The sequence below is a fragment of the Alosa sapidissima genome, chromosome 14, assembly GCF_018492685.1.
Source record: "Alosa sapidissima isolate fAloSap1 chromosome 14, fAloSap1.pri, whole genome shotgun sequence".
In the NCBI taxonomy this organism is placed as follows: Eukaryota; Metazoa; Chordata; class Actinopteri; order Clupeiformes; family Clupeidae; genus Alosa; species Alosa sapidissima.
The window spans coordinates 32,112,911-32,132,989 of record NC_055970.1 but is presented as its reverse complement, the minus strand read 5'-3'; the positions used below and the strand labels follow the sequence as shown (position 1 = coordinate 32,132,989).

The 20,079-nt window shown below is 45.5% G+C and overlaps 1 protein-coding gene across 14 annotated transcripts in view; it reads left to right on the top strand.

Annotated features, from left to right (window-relative positions):
• The window catches only part of LOC121681319 (trichohyalin), a 145,616-nt gene that overhangs the window by 39,865 nt on the left and 85,672 nt on the right, over positions 1-20,079 (top strand). For 9 of the 14 annotated variants that reach the window (XM_042060994.1, XM_042060990.1, XM_042060991.1 and 6 more), the window contains 3 exons: positions 920-1,213; positions 8,669-8,815; positions 10,038-10,115. In XM_042060994.1, the coding sequence (XP_041916928.1) occupies positions 920-1,213; positions 8,669-8,815; positions 10,038-10,115 (519 nt within the window). Of the gene's footprint in view, positions 1-919; positions 1,214-5,231; positions 5,322-8,668; positions 8,816-10,037; positions 10,116-20,079 lie in introns of those variants that run through there. The other 5 variants (XM_042060999.1, XM_042060997.1, XM_042060998.1 and 2 more) reach the window with 2 other exon arrangements.

Here is a 20,079-nt window from a genome sequence, read left to right as displayed (position 1 = left end):
GATGCACTAAGGTCCTTGGCATCACCTTGAGACGAGCAGCAGATATATATTCCGATTGCACGTCGTGGAACTGTTTCAGCCCTACTGAATATGTGCATTTACTTTGTCCAGTCACCACTGATAACGGTCTCAGATACTAAGCTAAAACAGAACCATATGATTCAACACAAGTGACCTTACACACACACACACACACATACACTTACACACATATATTGCACACACACACACACACACACACACACACACACAATGGATGGTATTTGTTATGAGTTTTTATAAAATATAAAACAAAGTCCACCAAATTCATGATTACCACCAAGGTTATTACTTTGTCCTGGAATACAGTAACTAAAATAGAATTGCAAATATATATAGCAGCCATCAATAACATACTAGTGTTAAGGCATTATAAGACAAAAAGATTTGAATTCTTGGCTTTTCCTTTAGCTTTCCTCAGTCCCTCTCCCTATATTTCTTTAATTCTGTTTATCTCTAATAACTGTGGCCAGACGGTAGCCACGGTTGGCTCTTTAAGCCAAATCAGGCCAAAGAATGAGAGAGAGGCGGCTGGAAAAAGCAGAGCGAAAGGCCAAATGAATTCCATCCGCAGAAGGGTCCGAGAGACAGAAAATGCATAGCAATGCTCTTTCTCCCAGCAGGCAGTGGGAGATAGGATACTAATGAGATCATAGGAGAGGAGGAGAGGCCAAGCCCTCGGGAGCTTTCCTGTACATTCCAACAAAAAAGGCAAGAGAGTAAAGGGGAAAGCACGAAGGAATGAAAGAAAGAAAGGAAGGAAAGAAAGAAAAAGTGTCTGAAAAAATAATGACGTCTGCTTAGAAATGCATCAGTAATCACAGACGAATGGTCAGCTTTATTTTTATGGTATTTCTCTGGTACACTGTTTTAAATTCAGGGAAGACCAGAGAGACAGAGAGAAGAAGAGGGAGACATGATTGAGAAACTGCAGATAGGAAGGACCCCCCCCCAGCCTCTTTCCTTCTCCTGTCCAGGTGCACCGGAGAGAGAGAGAGAGAGTGAGAGAGAGAGAGAGAGAGAGAGAGAGAGAGGGGAAATGGAGGCTCTGGCTCTTTTTCGTTTCCGTCTGTGCTTAGCTTTTGTGTGCAGCTGCAGTAATATAAGCCCTTCCTGTTTCTCCGAGCCCTCTGCATGCCCGGCAATGCCCTCACCCCTCAACAAAGAGGCCCAGGTACAGAACATTACATTACTAGGCTCACTCTCCCCACTGAATATGATGAGAAAGACCCTGCATATGCTATGTTCTCCTTCTCTCTTGTTCTCTCTCTCATCCCAATTGGAAATTCATTGAATACCTAATGAAATGAAGGTTGGATGAAGAATGCTGTTTTGTGTATAACAAATCAAGGAAGTGCACTGCTGGTTTCATAAAGCTGCAGGGAAACCCAGAGTGAATCACAGGTCTATTATTAAAATATAATTTAAGTATAATGCACCAGGTAATTGGAAAATGAAAGCAGAGATAGGAGTTATAGCCACATCTTTCAATGTCAGGTTGTATTCAGAGTTTAGCAGTCAGTCCTGCAGTCAGCTCTGCCTGTGTACGAGAAATGCTTGACAGGGACATTGTATTCCTCTGCTTTCCATATAGAGGTGAACCGATCCAGACCACTAGTAACTTTAGAGGTGGCCATTCAGCCAATACATGTAGCTCTGAAAGTATTGTGCATGTGGTATATGTATATAAATGGTCCCAACCCAGGGGACTCAATCTATTGACCATCAATTTTCCATCATCAGTAATGCATGGGAAATCTGTTGATAAGGTTTTAATTTTTAGATCTTAATTTTGTTTGATTGGGCTGCTAATCCATCATAAATAAACATGCTGGTAGAGTAGAGTGCAGCTCATTTGTGGTTATTGCTTTATTGATTGCTATTGATAGTTGCAAAGGGGATGGCTTTGATCAAAAGACCAGATTGAATGAAGGGGCACATCTCACTCTTTCTTTCTTACTCTTTCTCTCTCTCTCTCATCTTTCCTCATCTCTTTTTAATCAGTTCATTTTAATTCTAGAAGCTATCATGTATCTAGCCTATATCTTTCCATTGTTCCCTCCATTTCTATTAAGCAGCATTAACACAAAGAAGAAAAAAAACAGTCCAAAGCCTCTAGTGAAGGTTCTTTTAGTGTGGCGGTGGTAGTAGTGTGGTCCCAGACAGTAAATGTAGCCACGGCTGGCTGTGAACCCCAGAGCAGATAGTGTCAGTTACCTTCCTAAATAAGCTTCCCTTCAGATTAATGCAGGTGTGAATCAGTGTGAAGAGGCCTGGTAATGGCCCTGTGTAAAAGGGTTTACTGGGAATGGTTTTAAACGGGGGAAAGCACTGAAGTGGCTGCCGGACGCCGATCGGATAACAGCGCTGTGTTAAAAGGTTGACTGCACTGGCGTTGTGTGGCGTTGGAGGCCGGTGAGCGGACATCCCAATTTTAGGTAATCCCCTCCGTCCCCATTGTCTGGTGAAGTGTGCGTGTTCAGCACATATTCATTAATGGTCCACTAGAGGACTTTTTTTTATTTCCATTTATATTTTTTTTTTCTCCATGTTTTTTTTTTTTTTTTTCAGTTGGGCTATCATTCCTAATTCACCCAAACTACCGCCACTGCATCAGCTTGATTTAGACTGTTCGTAGTGTGTTAGAGTGGCTCTTTTTTGCCAGTAAATAATAACCCACGTCTCAATGTCAATGCATTATCGAAATTGTACTGTATATATTTTTCACTCTCCCCACCCCCCGAAAACAGCCTCAGCGCACAGACTGTATCCCCCTCCAGCCACCCCCCCCCCTTCCCCCAGCTCTGTGGCTTTGATGTGGGTTATCAGTGAGCCCCATCATAGCCCTCTCTCTGCCCTCCCCACTCCCGAGTGTCAGCACCTTTTGATGTAGTCTGTGTGCTCTTCCAAATAGAATTTTTAATAAGGCATCATTATCATTTTGATTTCTCACTGAATAAAAGGAGTGACCTCTGGCATTTATGGTGTGTTTTGTGTGTGTGAGTGTGAGGGTTAATTTTTTTGGGGTGGGTGTGGAGGTTAGTGGCTGGTAAAGAAGTTGACGGGTGTGTGAGAGTGTTCAAGCAGATATGGTTCATTGACATTAAGCTGAAGACTTTCCCTCGTGTGTTGCAAAGACTGGGCAGATCATCCCAGAGCAGGAGAACAGTGAAAGGGAGATGACAGTTGCTCTGATAACCCTCCTGTCATTTGGCTCTAAGCTCTTCTTCTCTCGCTATTGGCTCAAGCATCGCCAAAGCCTGACAGAAGCCTTGCGGCTAAGGGCTCACACGATTAGATACTGAACATGCCCAAAGGCCATAGGACTTCTCCACTGAGCTGCGGCTTCACACACACACACACACACACAAATAAATAAAAATAAGCTCTTCAATGAGCTCTCAATGAGCATCGACAACACATCAGCTCGAGACCAACACTGCATTTGCAAATTCTTGCCATTCTCTCTAGGATGATGCTGAGTAGACTACATCAATCCAGAGTACTCTTCCTCAAAGAAAGGAGAGCATTGTATGTCTGGCTTTGAATGAGCAGATATGGCACTTATTTATGAGGGGTGTGTGTGTGTGTGTGTGCGTGTGTGTGTGTGTACAATCAGGCTATTATGAAGCTCACCTGTGATGAATAATGCCATTATGTGGCAGGTTGCAGCCCTAACCTTGAGTTTGCTTTGCAGCTGCTGCTGTCTAGGGCAGAAAGTTCACTTCGATTCAGGGGGATACATGGTGGACTACACCTCATCGTCTGAGACAAAATTGCACAAACGTAATATTATTCTGCACAAAAAGGGCCTTTTTTTTATCTCACATAAAAATCCCTCAGCTCCAACAGAACAAAGCCCCCATCACCACATGCTATTTTCCCTCTTCTGTCAGGCCATTTCCACTTTTTTTTCTCCCTCCTTTTCATTTGGTAGAAGAGGTTGCAATTAGCATGCTAATGATGCAATCCAAACCTCCTGAAGATCAAGTCTGTAGGAGTCCTCTTTGGGGTGCCAGCAGATGACAAAGAACCTTTAACAGAAATTGCAGGATGAAAATGTGCCTGTGTGTCTCAGCCCCCCTATCCCACTCCCTTTATTTTGGAGAGCCCATTCCTGCCTGCCTCCAGCTTGTTTTGGTTAATTATATTGGAGGATACTTTATTATCTCCATCTCTCTCTTTCCTTTTTTCTCTCTCTGCTTTCATAAGTGCACCTAGGCCTCGTGCACACCTCTGTGCTCCCCAGCGCTGCGTGAGGGTGCCGCACCCTGGCTGAGGCCAGTGTGAGTGGCTAATTTAGGCGGCCCCCCCCCCCCCCCCCCCCCCGCCTGTGCTGTTTTGTTGAAGGGGTGAGGGATCAAAGGTGCGGAAGGACGAGCAAATGTGCTCAGTCGAGAGCGCTGAGGCTCCAGCGGCGGGGTCATGGATAATGAGTCACGGGTAAGGACCCCTTTAGAAGCCCAGTGCCCAGCCAGCATGCGCCCAGGATGAGGCAGGAAACCACGGCTGTGCCAGGATGTACCAGAGCACGGCATGGCCAATGAAAGGGCGTGCTTTTATGAACAGACATGCATGCATATACAGGAAAAGAACATAGTCTCTCTGTCCTTATACACACAAGCCCACACACGTACACATACACATGCTCTCCCTCTCTCTCATACATGCCAGAGCATTGGACAAAAACATTACCCCAAGCAGCATGTGCCTCTGGAAGAGAATCAGAAGGCTTTAGCTTTATATAATTGCTAAATTATAATGTGCAAAACATTAATGGTGAATGGATCCTAAAACTTGGTACTATGTAATTGTTTTTCGACAAATATATTGACTCTTTCTGGAGATTTTTTTTTAGTCCTTTACACATTGTCAGGCCTGTCTCTCTCCCCCTCACTCACTCACACACATACAAGAGGCAAGGAGGTCCTGCTTGTGTGGTCAAGAGTGTGCAAATAAACAGGTTCAAAGCTGACCCCTGGCTTTGGATGGGAGGGAGGTAGAGAAGTGGGGCATCAGGGGGTCCAGCAGCACCGTCTGTTCAAAGCACCTGTGAGAAGACGCTGTGAGGCCTGGCCTTTTACCCCGGCCGCCCCAACCTCTTCTCAGTCAACAGGGTAAAGGAGGGAGGGAGACACTGGACAACCTCATAACACACACACACACATACAGGCTTCTCCACTTTCTGTTTCACACACTGGGTATTGCACAATGCCCATGCACACACTCGTGGACCATGCCCTGCAGCCTATTCAGTGCTTCTGCTCAAGACATGAATACATGTAAGATGAATACAATATGCTACCTTTACTTGATTGTTCCATTTATGTTATACGTTCTTACTTAAGAAAATAATTTCGAACTGCGTTTCAGCAAAGGACATACAAGTTCAGCATGTATGCAATAAAAACATGTAGCATAGACTTTATTAAATTTAAATAAGACGCAATATTCGGATAACATTGTTTAAATATGTTTCGCCTTTTGAAACGTTTTAAAACTCATTTTTATTAACATAGGCCTTCTATAACGCGCCCTCAATTATAAAACATAAAAGTAGTAAAGTGAGAGCTCTGCAGTTAAATGAAGAATGTTCATCTAAACCTCAAACGTTTAGGCTAATCCTTTGAAGTTAAGTCTTCAGTAACCCGTATTAGCACGAGCTGCAGCAAGAATTGGGCTTCACCCTGAGCAATATTACAGGTCGACAACATGCCGTTGATGAAAATCCGCGAAAAGCTTGACAAGTTTCAGGCGAACGTGGAGCTAACAAAGACATGTTGGTTGAGACAGGGTGCAGTTGATGGAACAAGGAGCAGTGGTGCGAGAGCGCCCTCATCGTTGCTGCTAAGATCCCGCAGTGTCTGGCTCGGCTCATTCGGTGCTTTGCCTCTAACCGGACTTGCGTTGACTTGGTGTGTTGAGCTGGACCATGCTCGCACGGAAGGTTTTTTTTTTTTTTTTTCAGTGGTTAGGGATTTCACGTTATTGTGTTGTTGCTGAACAGCACTTTTACCGTTAGTGTGTGAAGTCTTCAGATCACCCTGCAGTTTTGAAATGTAAATTGATAACAGAGCTGACATTTTGGCTTCCTAGATGTGTTCTAATTAGCAAGGATAAAAAATTATGAAAAGCCAACGGCTTAGAATGTAAGAAAGTTATCCACAAAACAATTAAATCTTTATTAAAACGGTTGACTCTTAACATTGTAGAGTCAGTATGGTAAAATGCTCCCCTATCAGCATAGTAATAATATTGTAATTAAAATGGAGGCTCAATCCAGGTGTCAAAGAATTTTTTTTAAATTTTTTTTTTAAAGATTTCTGTATTTCAAGTGGGCTTATCAGAGCTTGCTTCTGTGCATTAATTAACATCTGCATTCAGTTTTCTTCCAGAGGTAATCATATTAAGGGCTGTCTTCACGCTTCTCATGTACAATATTATAGGAGAGATTATTCTGCACTTGACAGATTGTATGGTTTAATGCATTGCCTGACTGTGCAGTGCTAATAGGCTGCATCTGCCCTTTTGTGTACCTCTGGGTATTGTATTGTTAACAGAGTGGGTCAAGTAGCTTGATGCGTGTTTCACTGAAATCCAAAGCCTGGCACCATTGTTTTGCGTGACACAGCTGCTACTCTGTGATTGACCTCTCTCTCTCTCTTACACCGTGACCCACAATTGGCGAGGCCAATTTAGCTATAGAAAATGCATTCAAACAATCCCTGCGGTTCACTTACAAGCACCACTGGAACACTCGCCCTTAGCCAAGCCTTTCCCCGACAATTGATATGTAACTTCTGTCAGAAGTGTCTGGTTGGTACAGCATTCGACATCGCTCCTCTGCCTCCACCACTCTCGAGGATCCTCGTGTGATGGGGGTGCTGAAGAACACCCCTTGAACCATTTCAATTTGTGACATATATCCACCATTACTTTGTGCTGAAAATTACGATATGACCAAATTGCACTGTCAAATTTCAAATATGGGAAAAACCAGGCTGGAGAAACACTCGCAGTTTAACCTCTGTCTGGAGAAAGGGTAGAGAGATTAGGGATACAATTTGAATAGATTATTTATCACACAGGGTCAGTCCATAGACCCTGTGTGTTATGCACCCCCCAATTTATGAGTGAATGGAATATTCCAAGCATTATATTATTTTGACTGAAATGTCAAAAGAGGAGTTCTCTTTCACAAATAAGTTTGAATTGTCCTGCTTCACCAATTCATAACCATTTATTTTGTTCATCTTCCTTCAGTGTTAACTATTATATTTTCTGCTAAAGTTCAGTGATTTATGTGATTAGCAGAGGTCTTTTGGAGGATCTTGCCTGTTGACTTGTCACCTTTACATCACTGTGACAATCTCTGGAGGCACACCAAGTTTCATGAACTTCTGCCCATAGGGGGTGTTGCAATTGATGCATTTCTGTATCTCAAGAACCGCTTCAGCTAGTTTTGAAATTTAGAATGTTTACACTTGGCCATGCTTACTCACATCTCCTTAAATTGCATTTAGCTCACTCAATAAAATTGCTGCCAGCAGCCAATCAGAACTCGGCAACCAAACCAATTTTGTCATCTTGTGATAATGCCGCATCATTACCACATTCTTTCAATGCGCTTTTAGTTTCATGAAATTCTGTCCATAGTCCACAATCATTGCATGCATGCCTAATTTCATGCAATTCTGTCTATAAGGGATGCTTAAACTAATAAATTTCAGTATCTACTTGGACACCTAGGATCACCGCTTCTGGAAATGGGCATGTGCATCTATGCATCAAATCAGTTTTGGAGCAGCATGTAGTGTGCGGACATTTTACATTTACACACACAGGAACACAAAACTCTCTCTCTCACACACACACACACACACACACACACACACACACACAGCTATATGTCTATATGTCTTAGTGATGTGGTGCACACAAGTTTGTGTACTAACCTTGTAGAGAATATGAGGAGGAGAATATGAAACTGGCTTTAGAACACAGTTTTTTTTTTTTATATTAGACATTGTGTGGAATTTACACAGTGCATTGTGCATTTCTAGTTTCAGCAATCATTGTGCAGTCAAGGGGAGATTATGTAAGACTTGTAGTCTACATGGAGTTGTAGAATTAGGAGTGGCAAGAAGTTGAGAAGTGAGATTTATTTTCTTTGCAGCACATAGAGCTTCGGTCATATTACTGCTATGTGGTGCATGTAGTTATTTTTACGGATAAAGTCATGCACATGCTGTGATCAAATCTTTCAAATCTATAAAGTGTTCGAGGGCAGTAGTTAATCATTAATTAGAATAGAGCACCCAGCTTCCAGCACTGTATTCATTAATTAATGAGCAAGTTTCCACTAATGTTTAGCCCTTACTGTACTGTAGAGCCATTACTGTTATTGTATTAAACTTTCCTGTTGTTGTGTTGAACAATTACTGATGTATTAAGCTGTGACTTTTTTTCTGTTAAAAACCTGTTGTTCTGTAGAACCATTACAGTTGTGTTTAAACCATTACTGTTGCCCTGTGAAACCATTACCATTGTTGTGTTAAACCATTACTATTGTTGTGTTGTTGAGCGTCCGGCTGACCTGTGTGTGTATTTGTGTTTTTCGCTGTGTGAGATGGAGGAGAGGGAGGCTCAGCTCCAGGAGTTGCAGGACACTATCACAGAGTTGCACCAGGACATCTCGCAGAAAGACCATGACAAGCTGTGGCAGCTACAGCAGCTTCACCACCTTGAAAGCCGGGTGAAGGAACTCACTGAGGAGGTATCACACAAACAACCACTTCCACACAAAGAATGGTTTATGTGAGACCATATGAAATGCATAAACAAACAATACTGAATGTTTAGTTAGGTGTACTGAGGAGATATCACACACTACTATCTGTCCATACAGAAAAATTGTATTTGTTCTTAGGATTTTGCTCATGGTATTAAATTAGCAAATAGATTTTGCCAGGTTGTATAATTAACTCTAGTTAGACTTGAGTCTTTGCACTTTGTCATTTAAATTAGCGCCTATTATGTTTAATAAGGCATAGGTATCTTCTGACCAAATAGAAATTTATATATTTTTCTTATAGACAACAAGCAGTAGCCAAGCATTTTTCTCAATTAGTCTGTTACATTTGATATGAATCAGTGGTTAATGCAGATAGCATGGAGTTCTGTGCGGTGAATAATTTAGCCATATGAAACCGAATCAGCTATTTGAGATCTGCCAGGCCATATCTCTTGAGTGCACAGGTCATTTTGCAATTTCCTGTTATTCTTTTTTATTTTCATCTCTCAGTCACTGCTGGCATTCCAGCTTTGTGATCCTGAAAATCATTACTTTACTGTATATACACATGCACATCTTTTAAAATCAACTAGATAAGCTCTTGAGCACATGGTGATGTACACTGGCTCCTCTCTTTAGGCAATTCACTCTCTTCACATCACAGCCACGGTCACACTCACAGTCTCATCCAAGGCACCAGCTCCACACTTAATTAATGTTCCTGGACCTGTCACCCATATTTTTTCATAACACAGTCCCTTAGAAAAAAGAAAAGAAACACAAAGAGCTCAGGGCTCAAAGCTGTTAGTCTTCTTCGGCCATCCAATCAGCCCACTGTTTTTATATTAGGCCCGCTCACGCCAAGCTAAAGGATTGGCGTGTCAGGGTTTGATTGAAGAGGTCACTCCTCAGAGTCGATGTTGTTGAAACTCCAGCAGAACTTGTGCTGTGGCATTGGCCCTCGTGCTCTCCAGAAGTGGTCCTAAGGTATAAATATTGAAAGGCATCAAAGTGTGCTGAATAGTGCCCCAAATGTTCTAACCTTGAGAGAGCTTGTTCTAGTAAAAAAAGATAAAAGCTGTACAATATTATTTATAAAGCAGAAAAAAGCCTTGTTGTCCGTCTCTGTCCATAATGGGGTGAATGTACTCCCAGTGCTCTTGACAGGGTGGAGATGAGTGATTTGTTTATTTGCCTCTTACAGGTCCAAAATTCAGAGGAGACAATAGCCCAGCTCAAGCAGGAGATGTCTGTGAGAACGCCAAGCAGCCTGACTCGGGAAGTGAGTGCTTTGTGTATACTCTCGCTTTTTTCTGTCTATCTATAAGTGCAGCATAGGGTGTGGATGTATATGTGTACCATATGTGTTTATTCTCACTTGCTCCCAGAACACCAACGTGTTTCCAAACACCCCACTGGTAATTAGTCAGAGGTGTTCTCGCGCGCTCTTACACACACACACACAGGCGCGTGTTTTCACGCAGTGGGTCAGGTTGTTGCAGGGTTCCTACGCAGTATGGAAAACCTGGAAAAGTATGGAATTGGATTTTAGTAATTTCCAGGTCTGGATAAATATGGAAAAAAGAAACAAGGGTTTGGAGAAATATTTGTGTTTCCAGACTATTGCATTTGCAGTACTAATCACTTCACTCAGGTCATAATGAACCATTCCTACTGTTGTGAGCTTAACTGTCAGTCCCCATCGTCAAGATACAACTATGATACAACTAAAAATGACCAAGCTAAATGGACGAATATTAAGTGTCATTTTTTAATTCACTTCAGTTGTCCATACCTTTGTTTTCACCGAGTTATCCCAAACCAGAAGTGGTCGCAATGTCAGGAATATGGTCAGAAAAATCTAACGAGAAGTTTGGAAATTTGAGTATGGAAAAAGTATGGAATTTTGAAATGGAAAATGTGTAGGAACCCTGTTGTTGTCAGACAGACTTTGCCGCCCCGGCTCCGAGAGCCGAGCGTGGGGCCGCGGTGGCCTCGCCTGGTCCCTGATTGCTGATTGGATGTGGAGGAGCTCGCTAATGAGCACTGATGCTCCTGGTCCTGATGATAATGGAGGAATGGGAGTCTGAATGGGAGCCCTGTTCATTCCCCTTTCCTGCGCTTCCCACGAAGAGCCAACTATCTCTTGACATCTCCAGCGCATCTGGCATGGGGCCCAGGGACGCTGGGAGTCAATTAACTCTAATGAATTGCAATATTGTGCAATTTTAATCAGACTCTAATTTTACGTAATTACCTTATAATTTCTGGATAGGATTATATTGCAATTTGCGTCTTCAGGAAAGCGGGAGGCGAAGAGTTCAAGTGGGCGCCCTCGCAAGGCATGGTACTGACTGAGTGAGTGAGTGAGTGAGTGAGTGAGTGAGTGAGTGAGTGAGTGAGAGCACAAGCAGCGGAGCGTTCCAAACGTCTTTTCTTCACGGGCGATGTAGTAATGAATTGCATGTAAGAGGACGGCCCTTTCCATGTTGCTTGTTGAGTTTGAGGCGGTTGGTGAGTTTGAGGTAATTGTGTGAACGTGGCCGCTGTGATGAGTGAAAGATTGTGTTAGATGGCCAGGTCCTGTGATAAATCCCTCACGACTTTTCTCTGCAGCCCAGACGCCTGTGAAATTTGGGCCGATTTCACAAACATTCTGAAAGGTTCTCACCTTGCTGCTGATTGGTTGGAACTCTCTGGGAGGCCTGTGCCTTTTTTCCTTAGATGGCTAAGAAGCTGTAGGTTCTGGTAGCAAGCAGTGGGGGAAACAGGCTTCATAAAATGCCCATTTGTATCACAGAAATCTCCCTGTCAGGGGTTTGGGCTCTGGTTATGGCAGAAGGTTAGAGAGTTTAACAGCTTGCTCTCACTGCCCACAGTCTGGGTATTTTCATCTGCCTGAGGGGATGGAAGGACTCTTGCCCCTATCTTCTATCTCTGCGGTCCCTTTCTCCATCCTCTCTTCCTCTCCCTCTCTCCTTGCTCCTTCTCGCTGTTGCGGAAACGCATTGGAAAGGAGAGGCAAAGTCACACTACATTAGTTTGGTTGTGGCTGTGGCGGCAGAAAGCCATTACTCTTCCCTGACAGTATCAAAGAGAGGTAGAGGAGCTGGGGTGCGGCCAGCCCTCCGAAGCCCCCCCTCCTCCTCCTCCCTAACACCCTCACCCCCTCCTTCACCACTCACCCCCCCAATCCCTTCCTCCTCCCTGCCATGCACCGCTCGCAGGAAATTGCCTCATACTTCAGCGAGCAGGAGGTGACACGGCAGCGACACCCACGCATGTGTCACTTTCAGGACCCAGGGCCTGGGTGGGGAGCAGCCTCTTAAGTCATAGACAAGTGCTGCCCAGGGATCAGCGAGAAAGGGGGCCTGGACGCTGCCCTGGGACCGGTCCCAGAATGGAGCTTCGGCGAGGGTCACGGAGGCCTGAGGGGCCTTGGGAGCGGTCGGTGGCGCTGTGGTTCTGCTGGACATCCTCATGATGGAGCAGTGGGGAGTGTAGTGTAGCAGGCTGTGTGTAGTGGAGGGAGTGGCAGGGACGTGGTATGTTAAGGGGAGGTCATGACCATGGTGAAGAGCCTCAGCTCTGTGTTGACTCTAGTGTGCCACTCTTGTAACCGCATTCTCAGCTCAGAGCTAAAAGGTTGGGGTGAAGTGGTGTGTGTGTGTGTGTGTGTGTGTGTGTGTGTGTGTGTGTGTGTGTGTGTGTGTGTGTGTGTGTGTGTGTGAGTGCACGTGTGCACACTTACACATCTCTCGTCTCTGAAGAGCTGTTGTGCCTCTGACCTTGTCTTTCAAAGTGAAGGGGGCACATGAAATGTTTAGCCAACATGGAGATGATTAGCATTGTTCATGAAGACATTTTTTTTTTTCAAAGTTAAATATGGGCTGAACTCATTACATTCAAAAAGCACACATTGCCAAGCCTCATAACAGGGATTACAACAGTAATCCGTAATTCATTAATTTGTCTGTGATGTTTACCGTCAAAGCACACATGCAATGCATAATAATAATAAGAATGCCAAGAACAGCTGCCACAAAGCCCTCCATCAAAGCCAAGGCTGGAGCTGAGGAGTGGCTATTGTTTAAAGGAGGGCTGAATATGTTTTGTTGTTTGGGAGCAATCAGGCTGGAGGGGTAGTCATTTGGGGGTAGAAATCTGTTCATGCTGCCTCTGTTTCTGCTTTAGCATAACCAACCCCCCCCCCCCCCCCCCCCCCCCTCCCCCACGTGCGCACACACACACACGTGCACACACACACGCCTAACCACCCACCCCACCCTTGAGGAGCCTGATGTTTATTGCTATTCCAAAGCAGCTTTTGTTGTGATTGTCTGTGCTCTCTGTCCCCCTTTCTCCTTGTTTCCACTCTCCTTTCATTTTGTGTGGGGCTGGAGGGCGCTCAGGGAGGTGAAGAGAGAAGGGGACGTGTTTGTGTGTGTGTGTGTGTGGGGGGGGGGGGGGCAGTCCCGTTGCTGCTGCAGCCCGTCGCCGTGGCAGCGAGCCGCTGGGTGATTAGAGGGAGAGTGCTTCTCAGCAGGGGTTTCTGTTTTATATTCATCAAAAGAGCTTGCTTTGATTTGCTCCCTCTTTGACGAGTGTGACAGCACAGGCTGCCGCACCATCGCCAAGGAAATCGTGCACTTATCCCCTCCTCCTTCGCCCAACATCCCTCCAAGCTGTGCAGCCACCCAACCCACACTCCCACCCCCCCACCCCCCCTCCCAAAAAAAAAAATCTCCACTCCCCCCTTTCGCCCCAGCCCAACCCCTAGGCTGCCTCGCCATCTTATTAATTTCTCCATTATTATTAATATCGCCTCTTTTCACTCAAATGGGCCGACTTCTTCCAAGGTCATTCTGTAAGATTTGCTGAGCGGAGCCTCCCTCCCGTCCCTCCCTGTGTTATTACCGGCCTCACAGTAATGGCCTCCTGACTTTTTTTCTTCCTTTTTTTTGCCTGGTGAATGTGTTGATTTGCAAAAAGCACTATTTTTCTTGTGGCAGAAAAGGGGATTTACAGACGTCACCTTTGCCGCTTCAATGGAGACCCGTCCAGGCCTAGTTTGTGTGTAAATATCTTTGGGCGACCACTGAAGACAGATTCTTCTTTGTGTTTTGAAGGGATGAGTTTTCTACTGTGTCTGCATGGCCTTGTGAAGTTTCAATTCTCAGTCTTCCAGCTCTGCTTAATGTACAACACTCTCAGGGGTGCGTTAGCATTGCGCTCTAGTTCCTTTCAAATGCATTTTTTCTGCAGTTGTACGTAGTGTTTCTATGAAACTGGTGGTCAATTGTGTATTTGTATACAGGTATAGTACTAGTTCCGTATTTTGGTGTTCTATCAGTGGGCAGGTAACTGTGTGCACCTTTTGTATGTAAGGAGAAACTGATTAGATGTTAAAATCAGAATGGTAGAAGACAGGAGAAACTGAATAATGTTACAAGCAGAAAGGCAGAAGAAATTGGATGTGTTCATGAATGGAGAAAGTGAGGACTATTCTGGTACCAGTTATTTCAGCACAATGAAATGCCTGGATACTCCTTCACTGCTGTTGCTGGCCATGCAAAAGTTCTTGGTGTCTGTTTTCTATCCATTCAGCAGTTTGTGACTCTCCACAGCTCCTTGTTCATTCACAGAGGAGGACACGTCTCTCTGTGCTGTGCAGTCAATACTGCAGTCTGTGATGGCCTAGACTAACATCACACACACAGACACACACACACGCCTGCTATGCAGTTTACCCACTCTGCTACACCAGAGACATAAACCACACATTTGTTCAGGTGAGTGCACACACACACACACACACACACACACACACACACACACACACACAGACCACACACACACACACACACACACACACACACACACACAGACACACACATGCGTGTGCACATGCTTAAGGATTGCTACCAGCCCAGCCAGGAAATTAACAGCGTAAATTATTAAAGCAATTTTCAACTCTGCAAACAACACAGAGCTGAGCAGGCGTGTGTCTTAGTATCTGTGTGTGTGTGTGTGTGTGTGTGCGCGTGTGTGTGCATATGTTCACATTTTTGTGTGTGTGTGTGCAGGAGTTGGTGAGGGCCGGACCAATGGTACGTAGCCCATTTACTTGCTTCCGGTCCCCCACGGCGGCCTGACTAACAAGGGCACCCCCCAAGTCTAGCTTTGTGGGAGGGGGAGATGGTTTGGTAACATCACACACACATACACACACACAGCCACCTCTCCAGTAACTGGAAATCATATGTGAAGTGGCCATTTGCATCCCTCAAGTGGCAGTGGTAGCGACCATGGAATGGACCTCGAAATGAAATGCAAACAACTGGGGCGCAGCCAGTGGTCCAGCTCGCTCTCTGTCTCTCTCTCTCTCTTTTGCACTCCCTTGTCTCTCTCTCTCTCTCTCTCTCTCTCTCCCTATCTCTGCTGCTTGATTCCTGCCTCCCTGCAGCCCCCTGCCGCATCCCACGCACACCACAGCCGCAGCGTTCATGAAACGTGTCCCGCACCCGAGGATGAGAAGGCTGCATCCGTGTCACATATAATACATAAATTCATGCGTGGTGCCCCCCCGCCCCCACCCCCCGGTGTTCGCCTGTAAGTAAATATTCTGCCGGCTTGGGTGTGAGCTCGAGTTGCAACTTCTCCCTTTAATATCGGAATCCTATTAATGCAGGAAGTGCTGACCACGGGCTTGGACCTGCCTTGGACCTGCCTGGTCACCCATGACCACCCCCGCCGGCGGAGCGGAGCGCTGGTCAGGCGGCTGGTCGGCACCTGCGTGTGGCACGAGCTCGAGTTGCAACTTCTCCCTTTAATTTATTTGGGGTTGAGGAGGGGAGGGGTGGAGGGAGGCTCCCAGCGCTCGCCACTCATCTCGTATCGGTTCATCTTTAAACAGTGAGCCTCCATCTGGAAGTGTCGCCAATCAAATCTGACAGGTGTGCCACATTGTATGACAGCGGTGCAAGTGTGTGTTTCTCAAGCTGTGAAAATGCCCCAAGATAAAAGTTACTGATGCCTGGTAAACACAGCCTGTTGGCGCAGAAATTTGACTCTGTGCATTAAAATAAATGTTCTGTGTGTGTTATGTTAGAGGGAGGGCGAAGGTGTGGGCACTAAATGCAGCCATTGCTAGTTTGATGGCTGTTTGAATAGAGTTTGATTGCGGTTTTAGGACTGCGCTGATGGCTCTGTGATGATCTTCCCCAGGTGTCTAATTTAGCTCAAGGTGACTTGTCAGGCCCCGCTAGCCAGAGACTCCTGCCAGCTTTTTATCTAAATGGCTATGATGGCAGAGACCACTGGAGAGCCAGCGGCTCCCTCTGTCACATCAGGTGTGCTTGTGCCTCACTGAGCTTCCTGCCTCCTCCTCCGCACATGCTCTCCTGTTTATGTGACAGAGAAGGGAAAGGAATGGTAGCTAAGGAAAGTGGGATCTCACAGTGACACACGTACAGGTGGATGTATATGAATATGAGTTGGCATGTAAAAACATGTATTAACTGTCCCAGCTTCTAGGAAATGGCACACACAGTACAGCTCTGTTAACACAAATGGAGGCCATCAGACGAGCAGCTGTAATTTGTTGGACTTTCAAATGAAAATGTGTATTATTGTGCAAAGAGCTATTCAAATAATGGCGGCTACATGTCTTACAAATTTTTCTTGGCAAGGTCAGGTTGTAACAGTTGATGGTTACACAACTCTGCAGCCTTGCAGCCTTTAATCCATTAATCAGGCCTTGATTTATATCAGCCCCATCATTTGTCCCATCCAGCAGGATGTGAAAAGGGCATAGCTATTTGCAATACCATTCAAAACCTTGGGGTCACATAGAAATTTCCATGAAATGAGTTTGAATAGGAAATATGCCATAATTGAATAGGAAATATAGTCATTGTCAAGGCAGGAGATACAGTACTTATTTTTTAATTGAAATATATTAATAAATATTTTGTTTTCACCAAAGAATCCTGTTTTTCTGTTTTCATGGAATATACATGCACATTTTTAAGTGACCTCGGACTTCTGAGTGTACAGTGAGTGTACAGTGTAGCTACCACTTGAGTGCATTGGTTTGTAGTTTTGTTTTCTCCTCTAGTTTGTGCTAGTTTTGTTTCAGTTCGTTGTATATCCACAGGAAACTCAGAGCTCAGACTGTGCTGCGCCCCATTTCTCGAGTCCATCAGGCGTCAGCGCCGCATCAATGCAAGCACAGTGATGCAAATGCAGCTAAGGAGTAGACGCTTGCCTAGTGTGCTGCTGAGTTTGTTTTGCCTCTAAAGAGCGTATGCTGTTTTATTTGTAGTGTTTGTGTATGATTAAGGCACGGCTTTGTGAACGATTGAGGTGTCATTGCGTTGTTGTTTTTTTCTCTTTCTTTTTCTTTTTTTTTGTTTTTGTTGGTGGGAGCGGCTCAGTAGTGTCTGCTCTCCCTGGCCCTCTGAAGTCAGGGGTTTTGATAGCACTGTTGACACAGGCAGCACTTGGCAGCCCTGTGCCTTTGTTCTCCCAGGAAAGAATGCCAACGGCATTCAAAAGCAATAAACAGGAAAGAGAGAGAGAGAGGGAGAGAGATAGGGAGGAAGAAGGTATCAAATTTAAAGCATTCTCGTCAGATGAAGAAATAGGAATGCTGTTGAACTTAGCATGATGCTGTGCAACATCCTTCACCCTCCGCCAGATCGCGATAAGGAAAGTAACTATGCAACATTAGCGTAAAAGTAGCTAGCATTATCAGACAGGGGGCACCCCAGCAGGGCCAATCTTATCAGTCGCACCGAGCCCCTATCAGGCCAGATCTCTTAGTATTGCAGAACGGAAACCGATCACGATAAGTCCTGAGAAAAATCCCCCCCTTACACGGAAACACCTGTCCCAGCCTTAAAATGGCTTTGGAGGAGAGCCGGCTGGAGCCAATTATTTCTCGCAGTCAGCAGGGCTGGTATCTGCTGGGATTAGTGCAGGAAGTGCTGACCACGGGCTTGGACCTGCCTTGGACCTGCCTGGTCACCCATGACCACCCCTGCCGGCGGAGCGGAGCGGAGCGCTAGTCCGGCGGCTGGTCGGCACCTGCGTGCGGCACGGCGTTGTGGTGTGGGATGAAGGTGGAGCAGAGCCCATCCCATCTCACCAATTCCCCTCACCCATGTAGCTCTGCCAGACCCGGGGGAGAGGGGGCGGGGAGTCTTTTTTTCCTCACACAGTTGGAAGAAGCTGTGGAGGTGAGTTGGGCAGTGATGGACAGAGAGAGAGGGTGGGGTGGTGGTGGGTGGGGACGTTTGGTATGATTTTGGTGCATGCTAATGGATTTGTGGTTTGTGGAGGACTTAATGTGTCTTGATGTGATTTGAAATCTATTTATTATAGGCACTGTGAGGAGGTGTGTGTGAGAGTGTATGTGTGTGGGTGTGTGTGTGTGTGTGTGTGTGTGTATGTGTATGTGTGTGATGGAGAGAGAGAGAGAGAGTGCTTGTGTGTCAGCGGTCTGGCTGTGGACGTGATTGTGTTTTGATGAGGTCTCAGTGGCGCGCCCCGCTCCTCTCCCGTTTGAGATGCGTGGCGTCACGCATCCCCATCGCTTTCCCAATTTGACAGCTGATGGGATCTTAGATGGAATGTGTAAGGCTCTGAATTGCCAGCAATATACATAATGACCTCATTTCTCTTTCCCATCCGTCTGTCCTCAGCGGTACTCCTCCTCAAGCCTGCATCCTCCCATCTCACATGATTCTCTCTCTCTCTCTCTCTCTTTCTCCGTCACTCTCTCTCTCTCTCTCTTACTGCAATCTGTCGCTACATCTCTCTTTCTTTCACCCGAGCCTCGATCCCACGCTGTCTCCATCTTAGACCCTCTCCACTCTGGCCAACATATCCTCATATTTCATCAGAAAACGGCTCATTGGGCTAACCCATCATCTCCGTCCCCTGTGTGTGTCTCTCACACTCTGTGTGTGTGTGTTGAGTATGAGAGAAACCATATGTTCTGCCTTCTTGTCAGGGAGGATACCATCACTCTTCCTCACATCCGTGTAACCAGTAGAAGCAGCAGCACTGACATCTGGCCAGTTAAAACATTTCAACTTGTACCACTTCTAAGCAGGCCAACAGCAGCACTCTCAGACTCACCAGATTACTCCGCATCTATGGGAACATTTACAATATGTTCCCTGTCTCTTCTTAAAGATCGCTTTCTCCAGGCTTCCCCTCCTGACAAGGCAGATTCAGATTGATGCAAAGGGGCAATGGTATCCCGTATTCAGATGGACTATATATTTTTCTTCAATCTAGGTGCTGGTTCCATTCATTAAGATATTTCCCTCTACTATCCCTGTATCTACATTCACATGTATTTGTGCGCTATATATTTGCATGTGCCTTGCAGCCTTTTGAAGGGAGCCCATGTATACATAGACCAGTAGGATATGAATTCAAATGTGTGCATGATGAAGAGAGTGTTTACTACCGCTGACAGACAGGATGTGAGCCAGCATTTCCCTGTACTGTCTCCAGTTTGAGTTAATGGATATAAAGTAGAGAATACAGATAGCTCCCTAATCTGATTTCTCCTGAAACTAGGCACTTTTTCCCTCCTGTGCAGTATTGCTCAGCATGCATATAGGATTGCATGTTTGATTTGTGGCCTCCTCTGCCCAGCCCCCCTCCACTGCGAGAGAGAAAACGGAGATAGAGCAGGAGAATATGGGAGAGATTTGTGTACTGGCAGAGCGCTGGGGCTTTTTTTTTTTTTTTTTAAAGAAGTGCCTGGTATGCGGACATTTCTCACCGTGGCGTTTCATAACGCCGAGATCACTCGTCCTTATCGCCAGTTCGCTGGAGTCTCGCCAAAACTCCTGCCTAACGCCGCAGTCAGTGACACATGGTCCTCTATCTGGCAACCCCCCCCCCCCCCATCCACCCCACCCCGTCCCCCAAATGCATTACCCATCAACCCCTGTGCCATTTACATCCATTTGCCCAGTGCTGTCATCGAGCCCCGACCACAGGAGAGGCTGTATTTACTTGGACAGATTTGCATCTATTCATCATATTTTACAAACTCTGCTTTCAATTTGGAACTTGCTCAAGTCTATTTTTCAGAGCCATTTTTAGAGACACAGGCTATTTATCGTATTTCTTTGTGGTGCTGCCTTACAAATACATAGCCCAGGTACTGTGTGTGTGCGTGTGTGTGCGTGTGTGTGCGTGTGTGTGTGTGCGTGTGCGTG